Below are 19,601 nucleotides of genomic sequence, written 5' to 3'. Positions count from 1 at the left end.
ATGTATCCCGAAGATGACTCCAAAATTTCCCCGCATGCAGCGGAGTTATCTGCGTCGCCGGTAGAAAGCTCGAGCGCCGAGAATGATATTCGTACTCCCCCCAAAGGAAGATTTGCTTATATCAAGTCGCCGCGATTTTGGCTGGTTCTGCTGATAGGGTATGAATATAACCCATAATTTTGTGGAAGAGAATTGAGAGAAAGATTGGGGAAGTTAACAAGATATAGACAAATACTATCACTATGCATCACCTCTACAAACACCTTTTCCGGTCTTCTTGGGATGGAAGGAACCTCGATACCCGCATTCCAGTCCTTCTTCAACTACGTTCTGCTCAACCTTGTGTACACCTCCTACACCCTGTACAAGTATGGATTCAAAGGATGGTGTAAGATGGTTTCGAAAGAATGGTGGCGATGTAATCTCACCCGCCCCCACTTCCCCGCCTTGTAGTAATGAGGCGCCCACTGACCACTTCACCACAGACATAATCATGGCGTTCCTTGATGTCGAAGGCAACTACTTCGTGGTCCTTGCATACCGCTACACGACAATTCTCAGCGCCCAACTAATCAACTTCTGGGCTATTGTCGTCGTCGTGATCATCTCCTTCTTCTTCCTCCATGTGCGCTACAAGTGGACCCAAGTCCTTGGCATCTTGATCTGCTGCGGAGGCCTCGGTCTCTTACTTGCGAACGATGCCAAAAACGGTAGTGTAGTCGGTGGAGTATTGCCAACTGAGGTGAAGGGAGATCTTTTCATGTTACTTGGAGCAACATTTTATGGTTTCAGTAACGTGTTTGAAGAGTTCCTGGTGTCGAAAAAACCTATGTATGAGGTCATCGGACAGATTGGGTTCTGGGGAATGTTGATCAACGGCGCCCAGGCTGGTATCTTTGACAGAAGTAGTTTCCGTACCGCAAACTGGAACTCCAAAGTTGGCGGGTACATGACTGGATTCACCTTGACGATGTTCATCTTCTGTAAGTTTGAAAATTTCTCATATTTCTTTTTTCATGACGGTTGGATGACTAAGTGGAGTAGACACCGTGGTCCCCATCCTACTACGCATGGCATCCGCTGCGTTCTTCAACATCTCCCTTCTCACTGCAAACTTCTGGGGTGTCTGCATTGGAGTGCAGGTTTTTGGATATACAATTGGAAAGTGGTACCCAATCGCCTTCGTAATGATCATTTTGGGTCTGGTCATCTACTTTGTCATGAACGGGACGCTGGGAGAGTCTGAGAAGCCCTGGCTCGGGGAGAATCAGGAGGAGGGTGTGGCAGGTGTAGGGACTGCGAAGAGAGCCCTTGGGAAGGGACGAGGAGACGAGGCCTAGGAGGAGCCCCAAGCTTCGGTTATGTGGAATCTTCTTTTGTTCGTTAAGGGGTGAACCCGTTTGTAGATGGAAAGGAAGTTTGTCTGCGTTCGAGGAGTAGTTTATATTATGATTGGTATATATTAATGATCTTTAATTTGCCGTTCTTCCTTGTGGTATTTACATCGGGACCGTAAGCTTCTCACTTTTGATATGGTCAGCCAACTGGTCTATTGTTTCTTCCTACCACATTTAATCAATTCTAAAGCCCACGGTTCATTACGTTCGTATAACGGCCGGCCCCAACCCCAGTACAATAGGCTGGGCTGGTCTAAAACACTTCAATAGCTCAGGCTTGCGGTTGTAATGTAGTAACGCCTGCTTTAGAGCTCATGGCTAGCTTTGTAGTAAGGACATGTGAACACGCCCCAAGGAGTCCAAATCAAGAAGTGAAGACGTTATCAACCATTGAAGCATATTTAATGAATTAAACAAAAAAAACGTTGAAGCATGAGCTATCACTCGCCCCAATCGAAGCTCTGTTTCTTCTCTTTTTTTTAAAATTTTTCTTTCCCTTTATAGATGCTGTCTACTTTAATCGAGTGTTGTCTCGTTCCTATAATGAACTGGTACTATGAGCAAACAACCTCGTGATCAATACCAACGCCCTTCTTGCTCCTATCCAATAGCCAGTGCCATAGCCGTAAAAGTGCTTTCTACTCGGGGACAAAGGAATACAAAAACCATAGTACTATATTGGAATTACTGATGCTACTCCTACCCCTGGTTCGAATGTCCCAGGAGGTCTCCGGGGTATCAATATACAGTGTTGTTATGGGGGTAATCTAGGGGTGTTACTAACTAGACCATTCACCCGGCTATATTTTGCAGTGCCCCCGAATTGATATTTGACAGAATAGCTAGGCCGGCGCCAAGATAAGTGGTAATCTCTAGCCCTGTCGAACTCAGCGCCAAGAAAAGGCTTGCCGCACCCCCGACATTCCACAACGCAAGACACCCATAGGTCCCCAACACCCCCCCAGAATAAACGTTTACAACATATACTAGCCTTATCCACCCACTGACGCACCTCCCATGCCTGGAACCCCCCCCCTTTCGCAACAAAACATAGGTCAAGACAAAGCCTAGGGCCATTCTTTATATCTCAGATAGAAAATGACTAGCCCATAGCACCGCCGCCTATGAATAAGCTTAAATCTAACCCAATTGTTGGTAAGAAGGTCGTCCCTCCTCCTCCTCCTCCTCCTCCTCAAGTACTGACCTAGACAACTAGCTGAAACTACTAGTACTGGCAGCCCGTACCCCTCAGAGGGGCTTCTATGCAGACTTACCAGCCTAACGTATATGCTTGTCCGCTCATTCCTTGAGGTCCTTTGCGCCATATGCTTTTATTCGCTACGACTTTCAACCACAAACACATCGAGTTCATACCCAGTTCAGCATCAACTCTACTTTAACCCCTCAACAATGCTCCGACCATATATATAGGAGGTTATGGAGCTTATATGTATACATTTCTACCAGCAAGAGACAGGGCAATAACCCCTATATGACCACACCTACCGCAGCTACCAACCACTTTTACCATAAGTCTCCGCACATAATATAGATCAAGTCATACGCCTCTCCACACCAAAGATTCGAAGCTAGATATTCATCTCATATGTTCTATACCTCTTTCACTAACTCCATATTCATTTCCGTAGGTGCAGCGCATCAAACACCGGGAGGATACATGCAAGCTACACCCCAACACTAGTCAAAAAATACAAGACGATAGTAAATACACACCCCGATAACTTTCAGGCTACCCATAATTCCATTAGTGTAGACTCTGTGGATCTCCTTGGTGCCTGCTGGGATCCCCGCGGGGGGTCTTAACACCTCTAATAAGCGAGTGATAGTTCATGACTATGATTTCTAATACTAGCATTAGTTCTGAGCATAGGCTAGTGACTACGCGGAAGTCATTCCCTCCTGGGTGACTTATTAAGAGTTGAGGGGTAGTGAGTAAGTCCTAGCTGGGTGATCACGTGAGTAATAGGCATGTGTGGGCGTATAGCCGCCCTCTATCTTTACTTTGCGCCGACGGCTCTCGTATACAATCTCTCAGATTCTCTTCCTATTTTTTTGCGTGGCGTGTGCGGTTGGGAGTCGATAAGTCCCTCATACCCCTCCCCAGTTTCATCCGCCTCTTTAACAGAAACTTGACTAGCGCAGAACTCGCCCTATATCCTCGTCTGGGACATACTTATCTCATCTTAAAAAACACACTAGACGTTTAAATAAATAATACCGATATAACCAGCCTTGTTGACCTCTTTATCTGATCATATTTGAGTTTGACCGTCTAGAAGGACGATTAATCCTCTCCCTCAGCATAACGAATTATCAATCCTTCTCTCAGCTTGCATGTAATTAATTAATTAAACAAAAAAAGAAAAAATCCTTCTCCCAGCAGGCGGCAGATAGTCGTCGAGTGATATCTCATGATGAAGATATTATATCACCTATCAATTTAGTTTGTCATATATCGACCTTCTCTTCGAGGTTCTCCTCTTTTTTAGTAATTACCGGAAAGCTTATCTGAAGACGAAAGGGTGCTAGGAATAAGAAGATCTTAGAGCTCACACTACCAACGACGCACTACCAAGGAGACGCACCCACCCACCCACCCACCCAACCACAACACATCGCAGCAAGGGAAAAAAAAAATTTATTTTTCTATCTTCTCCACAGCCCCGCCCAACCAGAGTACTACATACATGTAGTACTACCCTCAGTCAAACAAGCTCTCATTTTTTTGCAGCCATCATTAACCACCACTGCTTCTTCCCTGCAGCATGCAGCCAAAAGCTGCAGAGAAGCTACACAGGGTTAACATCACCTCTTGCATTTTGAAGTCATCATCGGGTCCTCCCTCTATCTCTTGGGGAGGGGGCGGTGAGAAAAGCCCTCTTTATATGTGGCACAACCTTACCCTTGCAGGCCGGTGCCAAGAGATCTGTGGAAGCTTAAACAGACAGGCTGCATGAGCGACGTCACTGTGTATGTGCCTGAGCCGTTGCGTTGCGGCCGAGAGATTCATAGTGCTTAAAGCGCCCCGCCCCGCCCCGCCCCCGGCCCGTACATAGAGTACGATGGGTCGCCGTGATATTAATCCTGGCCTGCCGGGAGATTTTGTGGGTACATGTAGCTACCCTAGTTACTCGACATGACGCTTGCCTTGCTTGACACTTGCGGGGAGGAATATATGAAGATACTAATATTCTGAGCAGGGTTTAGGCCCCCAGCCCCTCCTACTCTATCTACTCGTATTTCACTGACGTTTTTGAACTGGGCCATTATTGCATACACCCAAAATCATGAGCTTGGTGTATTTTTGTATGGCATGCAATATCAGTCGCGTCCACAAACGTCAGTGAAATACAAGTACCCACTCTACATACACTCGCTGCATGCGGTGCGAGGGGGTACAGATAGATGGGAGTTGCCGGGCTCACGTGAGGGGGTGTGTGATGTTGACTCCGGTGGGGAGAAACGAACTACCGAGAGAGAAATATCGAAGAGCCAACTGCAGGCGCGAAGGAGGGAGGGGCAATTGAATGTGGGTTATCTAACAAGGAATTTGGGGCGAAAGGAAGAAAACACAGCTTCTCACCGCCGCAGAGGACCCCCTCATAAAAAAACTTGGAACGAAATCGTTGTGCGCCCAAAGAATCCAGTTTTTTTTTCCTGCTTCATTTTCCACCGCCTAAAACTGCGCACCAGAAAGAAAGTTTTTTTTCAGGCACATTTATGTAAATTCCTCTTGGCAACGGACATGTGACATGATAGTCGATATTGATATCGATATGCAAAGAATAGAGAGACATGGTGAGACTCGTACCGGTGTCACAGGCTAGGTACCTCCTCTACAGTAGATCCTCACCTTGGCCCCAAAAGAGGGGGAAACAATAGATAGACGCCACATCCGAAGAAAGAAACCAGGTTTTTTCTCCTCTCAAATCAGTCACGAACGTGGTTGTCGCTGACTGGTTGTAGGCGAAATCCCCGGGCTGATCTGGAGGAAGGCAGGAAACAGAAGCGATCTCGTGTGACACAGCGATCTACACTTTGTGTTGTAGATTTGAGCATGTATTACTCAGTCCTCAGGAAAGTAGGTATTTTGCAGAGTAAACGATTGTCGATACATATACTCAGTCGTTAATTAAAAGGTCGGAATTTTTAGTAAGCATTTGGTTGCAACGATATCCGAATACTTAATTAACGCGCGAGTAGTAAGTAGCAAAAAATACATGTACGAGTGACTTTTCATGACCAAACCAAGTAGCATACAGACATCGTCTCGTAACTTCGTCAAGTGTAAATGATCTAAGTAGTAGTCCCCCCTTTTGTTCAGTGCACTGGAAAGAAAAACAAACACACACCCTATTCCCCAAACCTAGCCTGCTAAGTTAGAAAAAAGCCAAAAGAAAACGACCGACAAAAAAAAAAGAGCCCCCTACTCCTCCCCCGCCTCCCAAGATAGCTAGGTCTAGGAAATAAAAAAGCCAAAACCAAAACAATAACCCCAAAGCACCGAAAAAAGAAAAAACGCCCCCAGAGTATGGCACACACAACACAAACACAACACACACAAGCACAGGGGCAGAGACATCTTCAGCCTCGTTCTCACCACTGTCTAAACCGACTCCTCCGATCCGGTTGTCTCCCATGCTTTTCATTCACCATCGACATCGCATGATGCAGCTCCTCCGTTCCCGCCGCCGCCCCACTAAAGTCATAGATCTGCCTCTCCGTGATGGTCTTCACATCGCAGTCCCGCAGCGTCACCACCGCATCCATCAGCATCTGTGCACTGACCTGGTCCGCCACATACAATCCCTCCTTCTCGCACCGCACCGACACAAGCTCCAGCCCCGTCAGCGCCGGAAAGATGCCCGCCCGCGTCGCCAGATACTCGCCCATCAGCACCTCCGCCTTCTCCTCAACGAACGTCGCCCATAGCACCAGTGTCTTGAGGTTCGGCAGTACCACCGGCCGCTCATCGTCCTTGTCCAGTAACGGCGGCGTCCCTGACCCCGACGACGACCCCGACCCCGACGACGACTCCACCGACGCCCGGCTCGACACACTGCTCCGCCGACGTCGGCCCCGCCCAAGCATGTCCCCGTCACTGTCCCGGCCGCTCCGCCGCCCCCGAAATATCAGTCCCATCGACACCCGCCCACGATAGAAGTCCAGATACGTCAGCGCGGGGCTCGCCCTCAACAGTACGCGCAGCTCCTCGCATGCGCCCTCATCCACGCCCACCAGTCCATCCTCGTCAACGGCGAAGTAGCTCTCCGGTACACTAATGGTCAGGTGAGTCAGGGCCGTCGGTCCCACGGTGCCGTACGAGCAGCCGAGATCGCGCCACCAGTCGGTGCGTGTGAGCTTCCGCAGGTGGCGGCAGTGCGAGAGGAGGGTGCACATGAGGGAGCGGGCGGGGGCGGCGGAGGTGCTGTGGGGCTCACCAGAGAGGTCGTGACATTCGAAGATTTCGAGGGAGGGGAGGTGCGGGATGAGGGAGAGGAGGGCGGAGCGCGCGGTGTGAACTGGTGGCTCGTCTTTGAGGAGGGGGTGGCCCCAGTTGAATTCTTGGATCTCGTTCTCATCTTGGAATTGGGGAAGCGGGGCAATGTCGATTGTGAGGCGGCGGACGAGGGTGGTGAGGTGCGGGGAGCTAGGTGGGAGAGGGGAAGTTTAGCCCTCAGGAATTGCAGGCAAAAGATATCATGATCCTCCACACACTCTCTCTCTTTCTCTTCGGTACATATGCAAAATGATAATGGCAATTGATGACAGGGAATTTAAAAGAGCTCACCCCCTCTTCTCCTCCAAGAGTTCCGGGCATTGGTTTTGGGGGAATTGACGATTCTCGCCACCCAACGGACAGACGACGACAGCAGGCAGAAGGCAGAGGCAGCAAAACACAAAACTCACCTCTTCAAAACTCGCAACTGGCTCTCGCGGTAGGCATAGGGATCGAACCTGATCTCATGATACAGTTTCGCGACCGCCAGCCTCCAAAAGGTCCTGCTGACAGCCGCAACGCGCGCCAGGTCCGTCTTCTCGAGGTATCCGATGATTTGCTCCAGAATCTCCTCTGGGAGCTTGTGGGTGTTTGCGTTCGTTCGCATGTTTGTGTTTAGCATGATCATGACTCTTGTCCAAGTCTAGTAGTGAGGAAGGTTCAAGCAACTGCTGTGCTGCTGTGGTGAGTAGCAGTCGTGGGTAGTAATAATAACGGTAGTAGTAGTAGGGGTTGGTGAAGTGTAAATGCCGGAAAGGAGGTCATTGTTCGACTTCCTTTTTTTTTTTTTTGCTGCTGCTTGCTGCTGCTTTCCCCCCCCTTCCCCTTGCCTTCCCTTACTTACACCCCCCCCCCCCCCCGTTGCTGTCTCGTTTATTTTATCAGATTTTTTTTACTATTGCTACTTACTGCTACCCGCGGGCGGAAGTTGAGGCCGGCCTGATAGGGATGGTCTTGATCGTCGTGACGCTGTGCCACCCTGCATTGCGTAGCAAGAGACCCGAAACGAACAGGCAGTAGAAAAAGAAAAGAAAAAAGGAAGGCCTGTAGACGGCATCATCATACATGGCCAGCCAGGCCCTCCAAACGAAAAAAAAACCGACCCATGCAGCTTTCTGGTTACCGCGAGTCGACCTCGTGGGTGGGAATTCCGGGAGGGAAGAGGAGCCAGGCTAGGTACTCTAGAGTACATACCAGCCAGCGCCAAAACCCTTGCAGGGTCCAGGGTGGGAAAGAATAAATCGAACAACTCTCTCAAATGACATACCGATACCTACTCTAGAGAACCAGCGTTCTAGGTACTCTAGGTACTCTACTGGCTCTGCGTAGGTATCCCATCGTATGGATATACTCAAAGCGGACGTACTCTAGTCGTCGCCCCTACCAAAGAAGAGAGAGCAATTGCTGCAGGTGCAGGCCAAGAGTGATCAACCTCTCTAAGCTCTTCCTTCACGCTTTCACACTGCGCCCCTCTGCCTGACCCCCATGTGAAAAAGAGTAAAAAAGCCGATTACCGTTACGTTACCGAACCAATTTACTCAGGCGTAAAAGTAAAAAGAGAAGTGTGTTTATTATCGATATGTTGAACACAGTCACATGACTGCAGATGTCACTGGTAGAGTAATAATAAACGTAGTCCCGCTGTTGACCGTTCGGCATTGCTCTTCCGAGCAAGCAATTGGAACGGATCCAGCTGGGAATGAAGTGCTGAAAGCCTCTGCATAAACACACAGACGCTGTTGCATAAGGCAGCTACCTAGCTGGGGAGTGTGTGGGTAAGCTACTCGATGCTATGAGCAAATAGGCATATTAGCTGATGATCATAACTGGGGAAAATGAGATCTTCCAGAACGTTTTATTCTCCTCGGACCAATCAGAGGTGGAGGCAAATCAGAGGTTGTCAATTGCCTTACTTTACTTCACTTTGAGAGACATTCAACTCCCGGTGCGGTGAGGTTGATGCTGTTCTATTCTCGTGATAGATAAGGTATGGCCTGGAGAGACAGCTCGAGAGACAACCGTACCTAGAGCACTAGTAGAATAGTAATAAAGTACAAGTATGCAAGTAAAGCATTTGTGACTTGAGTGACCACCTGTGACCGCGCGTCATTCTACAAACGAGTCTACTACAGATAGTAATTACATCTCAACCCAAACCCAACTATCAATACATCTCAGCGCCCACGCGGGAGGCACAGTAAAGTTACCTATTTACAGACTCACCAAGAACACCTCTCCCCCGTCTAGCACATGTTTCAAATCTCGATCCCACGATCCACCAGGATTGGGGAGCTCCCAAAAACAGCGCTATGTATCCACGTTGGACGACCAGACATGAAACTACCTTACTCTACCTAGAGTAGGTTGAGGAGATCAATGATCTACAAACAAACCCTCCCTACCCCAAAACAAGATTACCGAATTCCCGCGAGACAAAACGATTGGACCATCGATCCCGCTTACATTCGGCTGAATTGGGAAGATGGATGAAACAGACAGCATATGCCAATATCTACTGGGTTGGTATGGGTAAAAAAACGTGATTGAACTTTTTCTTCTTCCTCCTTTGCTTACTTCCCCTTCTTCTGCCAGTACCTGCCAGCCAGTTAAGTATCAACATCCAACCCGGTTTAAAACAACGACAGATGACGACAACAACGACGACCAACAGCCTCATTCAACCGGGAATGAGGTCATATATATCTGTCCATCTGAAACGAAACGGAAACAATCCAACGAAAATATAGCAAGAGAGATATGAAACGAAATCGATGTTGACAGCAACACATGCAAAGCAAGTTTCATCAGTATCAAGCAACCAAGAGTAGAGTATGCTAGCTAGAAAGAAAAGAAAAATATGAAAAAGAAAAACAAAAGGCTAGCCATGAAATCACTATATTACACGGGAGCTTTCGAATTTCCCTTTCCCTCCCCTCATCTCTCCCCCCTCTCCCACTCCAATCCCCAACCCCATTGAATCTTGGAACAATTGTCAAGCTCATGCAATGACTAATGGTACTCGGTAGCAGGCAGGCAGCTCAGGTAAACTCTACTTATTCTACATCCTGTTTCTCCAACCAGACCTTCACGCCGTCCCACACACACTGTCCACCGTTCTCCCACAGCCAGGGTACAATTGAGCCTATTCACGTGGTTTATATCACCCCATCCCGGCCCATAGATTGATCCATCTGCCCGCCCGCTCTGCCGGCGCGCTTATAGTGAAGCAGCACCGATACTTCTCCATCCCAGCACAAGCATCACAAGCCCTCCCCTTGTCGATCCGGGACAAGGGACGTGCTAAAGAAATGAGAAAAGAAAACAAGAGAAAAGTCAACAAATCAAAAAAGCAGATACGCCGGATAACAATACGGAATAGAGGGATTTGGGAGAAAAAATAGATTTGGCGGTGGCAGAAATAAAGGCAAAAAAAGAGAGAAAAAAGAAGATATAACATTTCCCTTTGGCAGTATAAAATAAGATATAAAAAGGAAATTATCGCAAAACGCATAAGCCAGCGCCAAGAGAAAGAAAGATTCCCCCACCGCCTTTTTTTAAATTTATTTATTGAATCCTTCTCGCAATTTACGCCTCCTCTTTCGGGACCTCCTCCTCCTTCATTTCCACCTTGGTTGGCTCCTCGCTGTTTTCATCAGCTGCGTCTCCCGCCGTAGCCGTTTTGACTGCCAAATTAATGGCGATCTTCTTGCTGGGCGGGCTGCCGCTGCCTCCGAAACTCCTCTTCCTCGACCCCATTTGGATGAGGCTACTTCCACCACTTGGGCCTCTCTTTTTTGTCCTAGACAGTTTACCCAGCTCATCATCGTCTTCCTCCTCTCTCCTCCTCTTCTCTGCCAGTCGCTCGGGCATGGGCAGGCTTGATACCGGCTCTTCTGATTTTGACCTGACCGTTGACGGTGACGTTGAGGGGCTTGGGGTTGCTGATGATGAAGGATCCTTTACTGGCGAATCTTCCGTCTTTATCTCAACCTTGACCTCACTCTCGTCTTCCTTCTTTACAGCAGCCTCCTCTCCGACATCATCCATGGATTCTTCATCTGCATAATCCACCAATCCCTTCATCACCGGTGGTCCTCCGTTAATAAGCCTTAGGCCTGGAGCGTTGTCTTCTTCGTCTGAGCCGTTGAAATATTCCTCTTCCAAAGGATCTGCTTCCTTGATTCCGTCCCATCTTCGTGCTCCGTTGATTTGGTTTCTACAGGTCGGACGAATAGAGTGTGAGTAACAGTAACCTTTGGGGGTTGATGACACAGCATATACGAAACCAGCTAATTAATACTAACCTTGGCGTGCGGTCTACCTCGGAGGGATAATTCGACGGCAAAGTACTATCTTGCATTTGATCGTTTCTTAGGATTAGAACGGAGAAGGTATCGACATATGTAATCTTTGACATCTTTTCACGGTAATTCTCAACCAAATGAAGGATAATTTGCTTTACGTTTTCCTGTTGTCCAACCCCGTTAGCACCATTGAACACCAGTGATAATATGACCAAAAATACCCACAGAAGGGGAAAGGCTCCAAACCCGTTTGATGAATTCAAAGAATTCTAAACAAGCTGAATTGAGTAAATTATCTCTTGGCATAGTTTCAATAACAATGTTCAAAATGGGTTCGAACAACTTGTGCTTGATCATATGCCGGATATAAAACTCATCCTGTAAACCTACACATACGCGGAAAAATTTCAATGCAGTGAGCTTGAGGTGTTCTGTGGCGATTCAAGAAGCTGTGCTACTCGCGATGGTAAGTTTTCAGCTAGTAGGAAGTATTTGCCCCGGAATGCGTGTTGTCGGACGAAAATGCACAATGTCTCCACAAGATGTGAATACAGTGATACCTCCGCTATCGATAACCCTTTTACTGTCCATTACGAAATTCCGTCAGTCATTTACTCTCTTTCCATATCCCCCGCAATACACACCCTCCATATTCTAAAGTGTCCTTACGTGATGTTCTCTTGCTTAAGTCAGATAATGGCAGAAATAGTTTCTTGGCAGACTCATCATAAAAGTTTTTCAAGAAACTCTCCGTCTCGTGGTCCGTGGAATGGCTTCGTAGTCTCATGGTGATATCACTGGTCTTTCCAAGTCCTTCAAGTTGCGGTCCTGTCGCGGGATCCAGTAATACCCTAATAGCATCCGCAATTTGTCCTTTACTCCCAAATCCTGCTCTCCCAGCAATAGTTCGATTAATGTATCGGTCAATGGCTTCTGTTTGTCGCTGATCTGCCGGAATATAACATTGCGCATCATCACTGGATCATGGTCTATCATAGCCACAAGGACCTCAGTACCGGCGATCCTGACTGCAGCGTCTTCGTGAAGCAGCGCAAAATCTATAACGGCAAATAGGCCATTCTGAATAAAGTGTGTGTAGAGCTGGGTTCGTGCAGGACCCTGGAGGTTCTTTGCGATAGAACAGCATTGCTGAATGAAGAGAACACCATTCTTCTTTTTCGACGGTTCCGAACCCTCTGTGTGAAAAATCGCGAAAAGATCCTTTAGGAAAGCTTGGTTGCTTTGCAAATGTTGCAGGATGTCAACCTGATTGAAGAAGATAAGAGAATTAAGTACGGAGAAAGTCGGATCGTCGAGAATTCTGGCCAGCACAACGTCTTTCAGATACTGCAGCCGGTATGTCCAGTGGATCTTTTTCTTGATTTCCGGATCTTTTATCGGCACTACCTCCTTGAATTTGATTTGTCCGAGAGGAATTGGCGGTGATTGGCCTTGTGGCTTGGGAAGTCAGGGTCATCTGCATGCAAGCCAGGGGCGTTAGCGTAAGTGGCGCACTGCATATCGCGTTTCCCATCTTCCTAAACTTACACTCTAGGATCCCTACAACCCCCAGTACAACCTCATCCATGACAATGTGCTCGATGATCAACGTATCGTTCAATAAATCATCATCTTCATAATATTGCATAATCTGTGAAGGTTATCCAAGCTCTCTAAGTCCTCCGCAACCTCCAATAATGGAATAAGCTTTCCAATGTAGTCTTCACTAAGGATGAATTTGCCCAATGAATCTCTTCCCGGCACTGTTGAGCTCGCAATTCGAATCTGATTCTCGATATCCATGAGGTTACCAAGTTCCGGGGGGAGGTAACATTACGGAAGCTATCATTGCTTCGTTTGGATCGTCTGATAACATCTCATCTGTAGCTTAAATATTAGAAACTTTGTCGATACCCGACCGGTACTCATGGACCCAGATAAGAGCGAATAAATCAAAGGGTATCGACAGGGGCAAACATAAAGACGGTAGATGGGGGGTGTTAGCTACGTACCTGTTCCGGACATGGACAGTAAATGAGTTTGGACATGACTAACGAACTCCCTGTAGTGCGTTTATCCGTAAGTATAAAGTACAAGCCGCTTGGCATCATATTATCACCATTCTCCGCGCACTTTTAATAGTATATATAACGACGGGTGCAAAAGCTAAAGATGAACCTACCAGATCGCTGCACACCCTTCGGGTTCTTGGAAACTCAATGCCATGTCTGTACCATGTGGCTCAGTCCACACGATAAGGGTTTCTACGTCATGGGGTATTAGCGACACTTTTGAGGCAAACCTGAAAGGCGCACTTGGTGAATCATGCCACCTATTTCCTTTCTGCACTCTACCGGTGCCTTGGAGAGATTGGAATCGTGGGGATGTAATAAAATCGATACTTACCCTGTTGTTTCTGATAGCCATCATCTTTTATTATCTTAGTCTCCAGCAGCATCCGGTCCTGCTCCTCCTCCGATTTCACCTGTATATGGGGTTCGTCCTACAACAGCGCGCCACGACCATCAGCCACCGATAACCTACAACATAACGACGGCCAATCCATCCGGAGCACGAAAAAGCCAACAATTGCAAGATGAAAAATTTCGAGCCACTGCCAACAGCTTCGGAGTCGTCGTGGTCGCACTAACAAGATAAGTCCGAGGAAAAAATCCTTACATTAACCAGCTGTCCTGTACAGTATCCAGTTCCCCTATCGAACCAGTCATTGTTCCTCAACTCATACACCTTTACTCGTCGCGGCGTCGTCGGCGGATTTGGCACTGTTAGGGCCATCATAGTCGGTCGGCGATGTTCCCAGCGGGGGGTAAGACGGACGACGAGGGAAGCGCGGCGACTTATCGTAGCCTTCCTCCTCGTCGCCTAAGATAGACTAGATCCTCCCTGATTAGAAAGCCCCCAAACACGGGTGCAAACGCAGATATTTGGGGGGATGTTGAATATAGCGGTAGTTGTAATGTTTTTCGCTATTAATGAGGCTGTAGAGAGCTTTGGGCTGTGGACGTGATGTGTTGTGGTGTGGTCTCGGTTGGCGCGATGAGTGAGGCTAGACAGACCAGCAGTTGTTTTTAGCGGGCAGGGGCCTCTATTACTCGAGCACAGTTATGGTAGTCCCTGGGCGTCTAGGTTGTTGTTGATACTGCGAGCTGCCGACAACGCGCGTCTGGGGTGGAGGGTGGGGGGGAGAGATTCGCGATGGGGCTGACTGACTCCTTACGAGGGAGGGGAGCGCCAGGCAGTAGATGAAGGTCGGGATGGGATGGGGAAGGAGTCGATGATGGAATATGTCGAAGATGACGATGTAATGTGAGGTGTGGTGGGTTAAGATTGATGAATATTTCCGAGAGATCTTTTGAGAAATGTGGGTATGTATGGACGATATTGGTATGGATGGTAATGTATGGGGGGAGGGATGAAGTCTAAAGCAGTCTTCTCCTTCTCTCACTGGTAACAGGTGTACCACTCGGAAAAAGGGTTGTCGCCACTATTTGCCTTGATTTCTCCCCTTCTTCGAGTGTTCCCTGGAATGATTATTACCGTATGAACCGGTATGGTATGTATGCAGTTGAATTCCTCTTTTTTCTTTCCACCCTCTTTTTTCTCTTTCCCTCTCTAGCTCTTGATAAGTCACTTCGACAAGTGACCAGTTTTCGCTTGTCCGATACTCACTAGTACTAGCAAAATGCTTTTTTTCCTCAGTCTCTTTTCCTCTCTTTTTATTCCTTGCTCCTCTCTCTCTTGTCCGGTCAGTTGGATCTAAAAACAACGATCGATCGCCGGAGGATTGATTGACTGAGTGATATGGCAAAGAAAGGGCACACGGCAATGTTCTCTATTCTTTCCGTCTCTCTATTTTTTTCTTCTTTCTTCTTCACTACCTTTCTTTTCCTCTATCCCACAAAAAAATCTTCCGTCTCCACTATCACTTTCTCTCTCCCGCTCTTCGAAGAGCAAGCTGTTGCTGGCGTATTAGGGATATATTCTCCGCCGCTTTGGTCCAAAACGAGGACGGGGATATAAGAAGCAAGAGGAAAAGAGCACACGAGCAATACCCAACCTATCTCCTAGGTCGAAAAGCCAATGGGAATGGCGAGAGAAAAAGAAAAAAAGGGACGGATGATAGGATAATATGCGAGTGAGACAACCGCCCAAACGAACGAACCCTCGCAGTAGTAGCAGCAGCAGCAGCAGCAGGCAGCTTTAGCTCAACAATTGCGGGACCGAGTTTGGGTTCCAAGGGAGTGGGAACGCGGAGGGGGAAGGAGAGAAGGAGCGAAAAGAAAAAAAGGGAAGCGGAAACGGAAACGGAAGGGGAGGGAGCTTGAGCCTTGAGGGAAGAAAAAAAAAAGCTGGGGAAGCCAGCCAAATGGGGGGAGCGAGTGTTAAGGGCTGTGCCGGGCCCTGATTGCGCGAGAAGTGGGAGTCGCGTAAGCTACTAAACTCTAGTGCAAGCGGTATGTATGTCACTCAGTGTCGCGGTGGTGACTCGAACTCCGTCAAGCTCTATCTCTACTCCGTCTCTGTGGGGGAGCTCGGACTCGAGATAGAGGAAAAAATAAATAAATAAAAAAAAAAAAAAACAAGCTCAGCAGCATGAGCAAGTAGCAGCACCACCGTATGTACCAGATAAAATGTCCCCCCACCCAACAAAGAAACCTGGGTGCAGTTGCTCTAGGAACAACACCCACTACCAAGACGTTCCAGAAGAAAGCTACGGAAGAATACCTGCTTCGCTTCGCGTAGAAGGGAACCCCCCAAACAAAACGAGGGGAGGAAAATCGACGAACGACAATTCTGCCGACAAAAAGAGGCTCTTCCTCCGGGATCTTCGACAAGAATGCTTACGTAGTGGATCATGACAATGTGGCAATATTAATACTCGCGAAATTATTATTGCATCTCCCACCCCAAATATGGATCAGAGTAGCACTGGTGGTGTCAATGTCAATCGGTAAGTACCAGCCTGGTATTGTACCACGTCCAACGTGTAACTACACTTCAAATATAATTAAGAAAAGAGAGCTCCACGGCATTCAAAACTTAAATTGGCCCTTCTTTTTTTTTTTTTAATTTTTCAATTTCATTCCTTCATTTCTTTTCTCCCCAGCCCATCAGCTCGCCTCCACTCCTACATGATCTGTGTAAAGTTTGGCCAAAAACCATACCCAATCTTATCAAAGCAGGCTGCGCGTCACGCTCCCCCCAGGGTCTCATCCCTGCACGCTCGTCCCATTTGGGATGCAGCTTCCAGAAACAGGCCCGCATCTTTCCAACCGTGCACTGACCCCAATCCGCCGAAAATAGAACACCCAAATCTTTAGAACCCCTAACCCCTAACCTCCCTCATAAACATCTTGATGTGATGTAGGTAGGTGTGAACAACATAAAAGGCTGGCTGGCCACCGCGTTTATCGCTTAATCCTTACCGAGATCCGAAGGGAAGGGGGATATCTTAGTTTGATTCGAAATCGACCAAACGTGCCTGTTTCTTTTAGATTTTTTTTTTAGGTTACAGCTTAAGCTTTCAGCCGCGATACGATACATGACGACACGCGACAACCACACTTCACGCACGAGGTGACAGTTGATAGGGCTAAAAATATATGGAGCCCTGTGGTTGGGCTGAGCTAGGTGAGGTGACGTAAATAGGGCACATAGCTTCGGTGCCGCCGCCACCGCCGCTGCGAGTCATGGATATCACTCGGTCGTGGCGGGTGTGGTGCTTATTTAGACGTCGGTGAATTGAGGGTTTGATGAGATGTTATATATTTGAAACCTTCTACACCCCCAAGGATTATCTTTGGACAGTTTGTCCTAGGGCCCTATGTCACGGCAAAGATCAAGTCTATTAAACCTAATTCTTCGCCGACAAGCATGCGTTCTTTAGCAGTTAGTAAATGGCCACTAGGGGAGGCACGTAATTCCCCACATGTGCCAATCGTGAAACACCGGCGGTGTCGAATCTGAGCACCTTGTCTTGGACTCCCTAGTTGTAGATCACACTAACTGCGTGACAGAACCTCGGGATTGTCTAATTCCCAACCATCTAGTCTTCAGAGTCCCTATTATTTATTTATAGTAAACAACTGCTTCGTTTAAACCAAACAGGCCGCGGTTTACTATAAATAAAAGAATCGGTTCCGAAGGCGTGGCTAGATGCTCTCTAGGCTAGTTGACAAAAGCTAGTGGCAATGCATCATGGTACGTACATGTATGTACTTTGACTTGGATTTTGTTAGTAGACGATACAGAGCGTCGAAAATTTCTAGTTTTCGTCCATATAGTCTTCGAACCATTATTTTATTTATAAAAATGGACCACATGCTTTGAGTCTTCGACGCAAAAGGTCCATCCTCCCGAAGACCTGTCCAGACGTTCCCCAAGCAGTGTGGCCCACAAAGCGCATCGAGGCGAGGAAGACGGGGTATATCGAGTTGCCTCTCCCTCTGAGGGGATCTGCTTTGTGTTGCCTCGAGCCATATACACCTATGCCTTGAGCTGTATACCTTGTGCACCTCTGGGCATTTGCCCCGAGGCAAGGCACAAAGTACTTCGCCATCGTGGACCAAACTGTCCCCAAGCCATCTAAACACAAAAGTCAGTAGCAACAATAGCAGCACCCAGCAAGAAACACCCTCAACTCGTGGGGAGGAGAGCGGAGAGGGGGGCATAAAGTCCACAAAGCCAACGCCAAAAACACCGCCGAGGAAATCGTAGGCATGGGTTGCAGAATGCATTTGCCTTGCAAACATTTCCCATCCCTCCTGACACGGTTCCAAACAATGAGCTTTCCAACATGTAATTGTACGTATGGTCGACTCCAGACTGAATCCTATACGTCCTAATGCCGGCCTAGGCTGTTATCGTCATGACAGGAAGTTTGAGGATGAATTCAGGAAAGGGGGCATTCAGTGTAGACTTGTAGGAGAAGCAAGTGACAGTGGAGCAGGCAACTACCTAGGGGACGAATGAGGGGGGAAGAGAGATGGGGGATGGCGAATGAGGGGAAACAAGTGAGAATGGAGCGACGACCTGCAGGTGGAGAGCGGAGGGAGAGGGGGTAGTATAAAGTGACGAAAGTGAAAAGATGGCGGCAGGGAAAGAAACAGCAACAGTAGAGATGAAAAAGAATGAAGATTCGGTGATGATGGAAAGAAAGAAGTGACAACGAGAAAGATTCTCAGGGCGTCGAAAGGAGCAACAGTTGTGGCGGTGGAAAAGAAAAAGAGAGGGGACGAGCAACAAACGAAAGATGCAAAAGAAAAGAAGACGCGGGCAACAAAACCCACGTATCACACACCACACCAAATCACATGCTCGATCAGGTACATACAGACAGGTACATACATGCACTTAACGTCATGTATGTAGGGCTCAACATTTCATCTCAGCGGCACTAGCTCCCGAAACCTTAATTCCCACGTCACCACCCACCCACCACCCCCACGTCAGCACCGAGGCAACACCCTAACTCTCGGCAATCTACGCCCAGATGGCCGAGACTCGGGTCACAATGCCATTCGCACTGGCGGATGGGGGCGAGTGATAATCTATGATTAACACACCCACCACCACCAACCTATCTGACCTGACCACACGGAGTCCCCCTACCTATTATACAGATGGGGGCGTTATCTATTAATTTCGTGGGCGAGGTTTTATGCAGGGTTGAGTTAACATGATCGATCTGCAAACATGTTCTATATATGTGGCTACTGCTATTTGCACGACATGCATGGAGCGAACCTTCCCCCGCGGCCCGCCGGACCCGTAGAGTATAGAGCTACGTATACACGCATTTGCCCTCCTCAACAACTGCCAGCTAGGATATATAAACCCTGATATTTTGGTTTTGTTCGGGGAGGGGTATAAATATTCCAACGATAAGCTACGAGAACTACAAAGCCATGCACTCGCACGCCATTAGTCTAGACTGGCAATTAGTATGCTACAGGCCAGGGCTATAGCTAGCACACGTACCTGCACTATATATAGTGAACCCTCCCTACACCGTCACCATCCGGTCGACAACCATAGAGATCAATAGAGCGCACCGGGGTTAGCATTGATATAAGCAGTACGCTTTTGCTTTTAGAAGTCTGAAAGGGGTATAAAACCCTACAACATATATATATAGCCAAGGCTCCATAAGAACCCATGCCATCTAGCATCCCAGAAACCAGCCAGGAAAAACAGCAAGCACGAAGAAAAAAGAGGTGCAAAATTATATTCCTACAGCAAAACTACAGAAAGAGCCAGAACGCCAGCCAGAAGCAGAGAGAAAACACCAGCAAGAAAGGGGGCAACCGCAGCATACACACACACAACCCCCCCGACCACCAGGCCCAGCACCCTACC

The 19,601-nt window shown here is 47.9% G+C and overlaps 3 protein-coding genes across 3 annotated transcripts; 1 reads left to right on the top strand and 2 right to left on the bottom strand.

The window, feature by feature from the left end:
* LAJ45_08196 (uncharacterized protein) lies at window positions 1-1,340 on the top strand (the record flags this gene model as incomplete). Its single annotated transcript, XM_046117748.1, has 4 exons — window positions 1-158; window positions 228-418; window positions 486-983; window positions 1,045-1,340. 4 exons carry the CDS (start codon window positions 1-3, stop codon window positions 1,338-1,340), a joined length of 1,143 nt encoding a protein of 380 aa, XP_045969035.1.
* A 4,674-nt stretch (window positions 1,341-6,014) lies between these two features.
* Window positions 6,015-7,525, bottom strand: LAJ45_08195 (uncharacterized protein; the record flags this gene model as incomplete). Its single annotated transcript, XM_046117747.1, has 2 exons — window positions 6,015-7,068; window positions 7,329-7,525. The coding sequence occupies 2 exons, from the start codon at window positions 7,523-7,525 to the stop codon at window positions 6,015-6,017; spliced, it is 1,251 nt and encodes a 416-aa protein (XP_045969034.1).
* Window positions 7,526-10,503: 2,978 nt separating this feature from the next.
* LAJ45_08194 (uncharacterized protein) lies at window positions 10,504-14,021 on the bottom strand (the record flags this gene model as incomplete). Its single annotated transcript, XM_046117746.1, has 13 exons — window positions 10,504-11,134; window positions 11,223-11,386; window positions 11,469-11,600; window positions 11,783-11,805; window positions 11,892-12,170; window positions 12,239-12,543; window positions 12,630-12,699; window positions 12,771-12,873; window positions 13,060-13,103; window positions 13,235-13,284; window positions 13,405-13,486; window positions 13,629-13,725; window positions 13,902-14,021. The coding sequence occupies 13 exons, from the start codon at window positions 14,019-14,021 to the stop codon at window positions 10,504-10,506; spliced, it is 2,100 nt and encodes a 699-aa protein (XP_045969033.1).
* Window positions 14,022-19,601: the final 5,580 nt, after the last annotated feature.

The sequence above is a fragment of the Morchella importuna genome, assembly GCF_003444635.1.
Source record: "Morchella importuna strain M04M26 chromosome Unknown Morimp01GS028, whole genome shotgun sequence".
Classification (NCBI taxonomy): domain Eukaryota; kingdom Fungi; phylum Ascomycota; class Pezizomycetes; order Pezizales; family Morchellaceae; genus Morchella; species Morchella importuna.
Note: the sequence above shows the minus strand (reverse complement) of the source record. Positions and strands in the feature narration are given on the sequence as shown.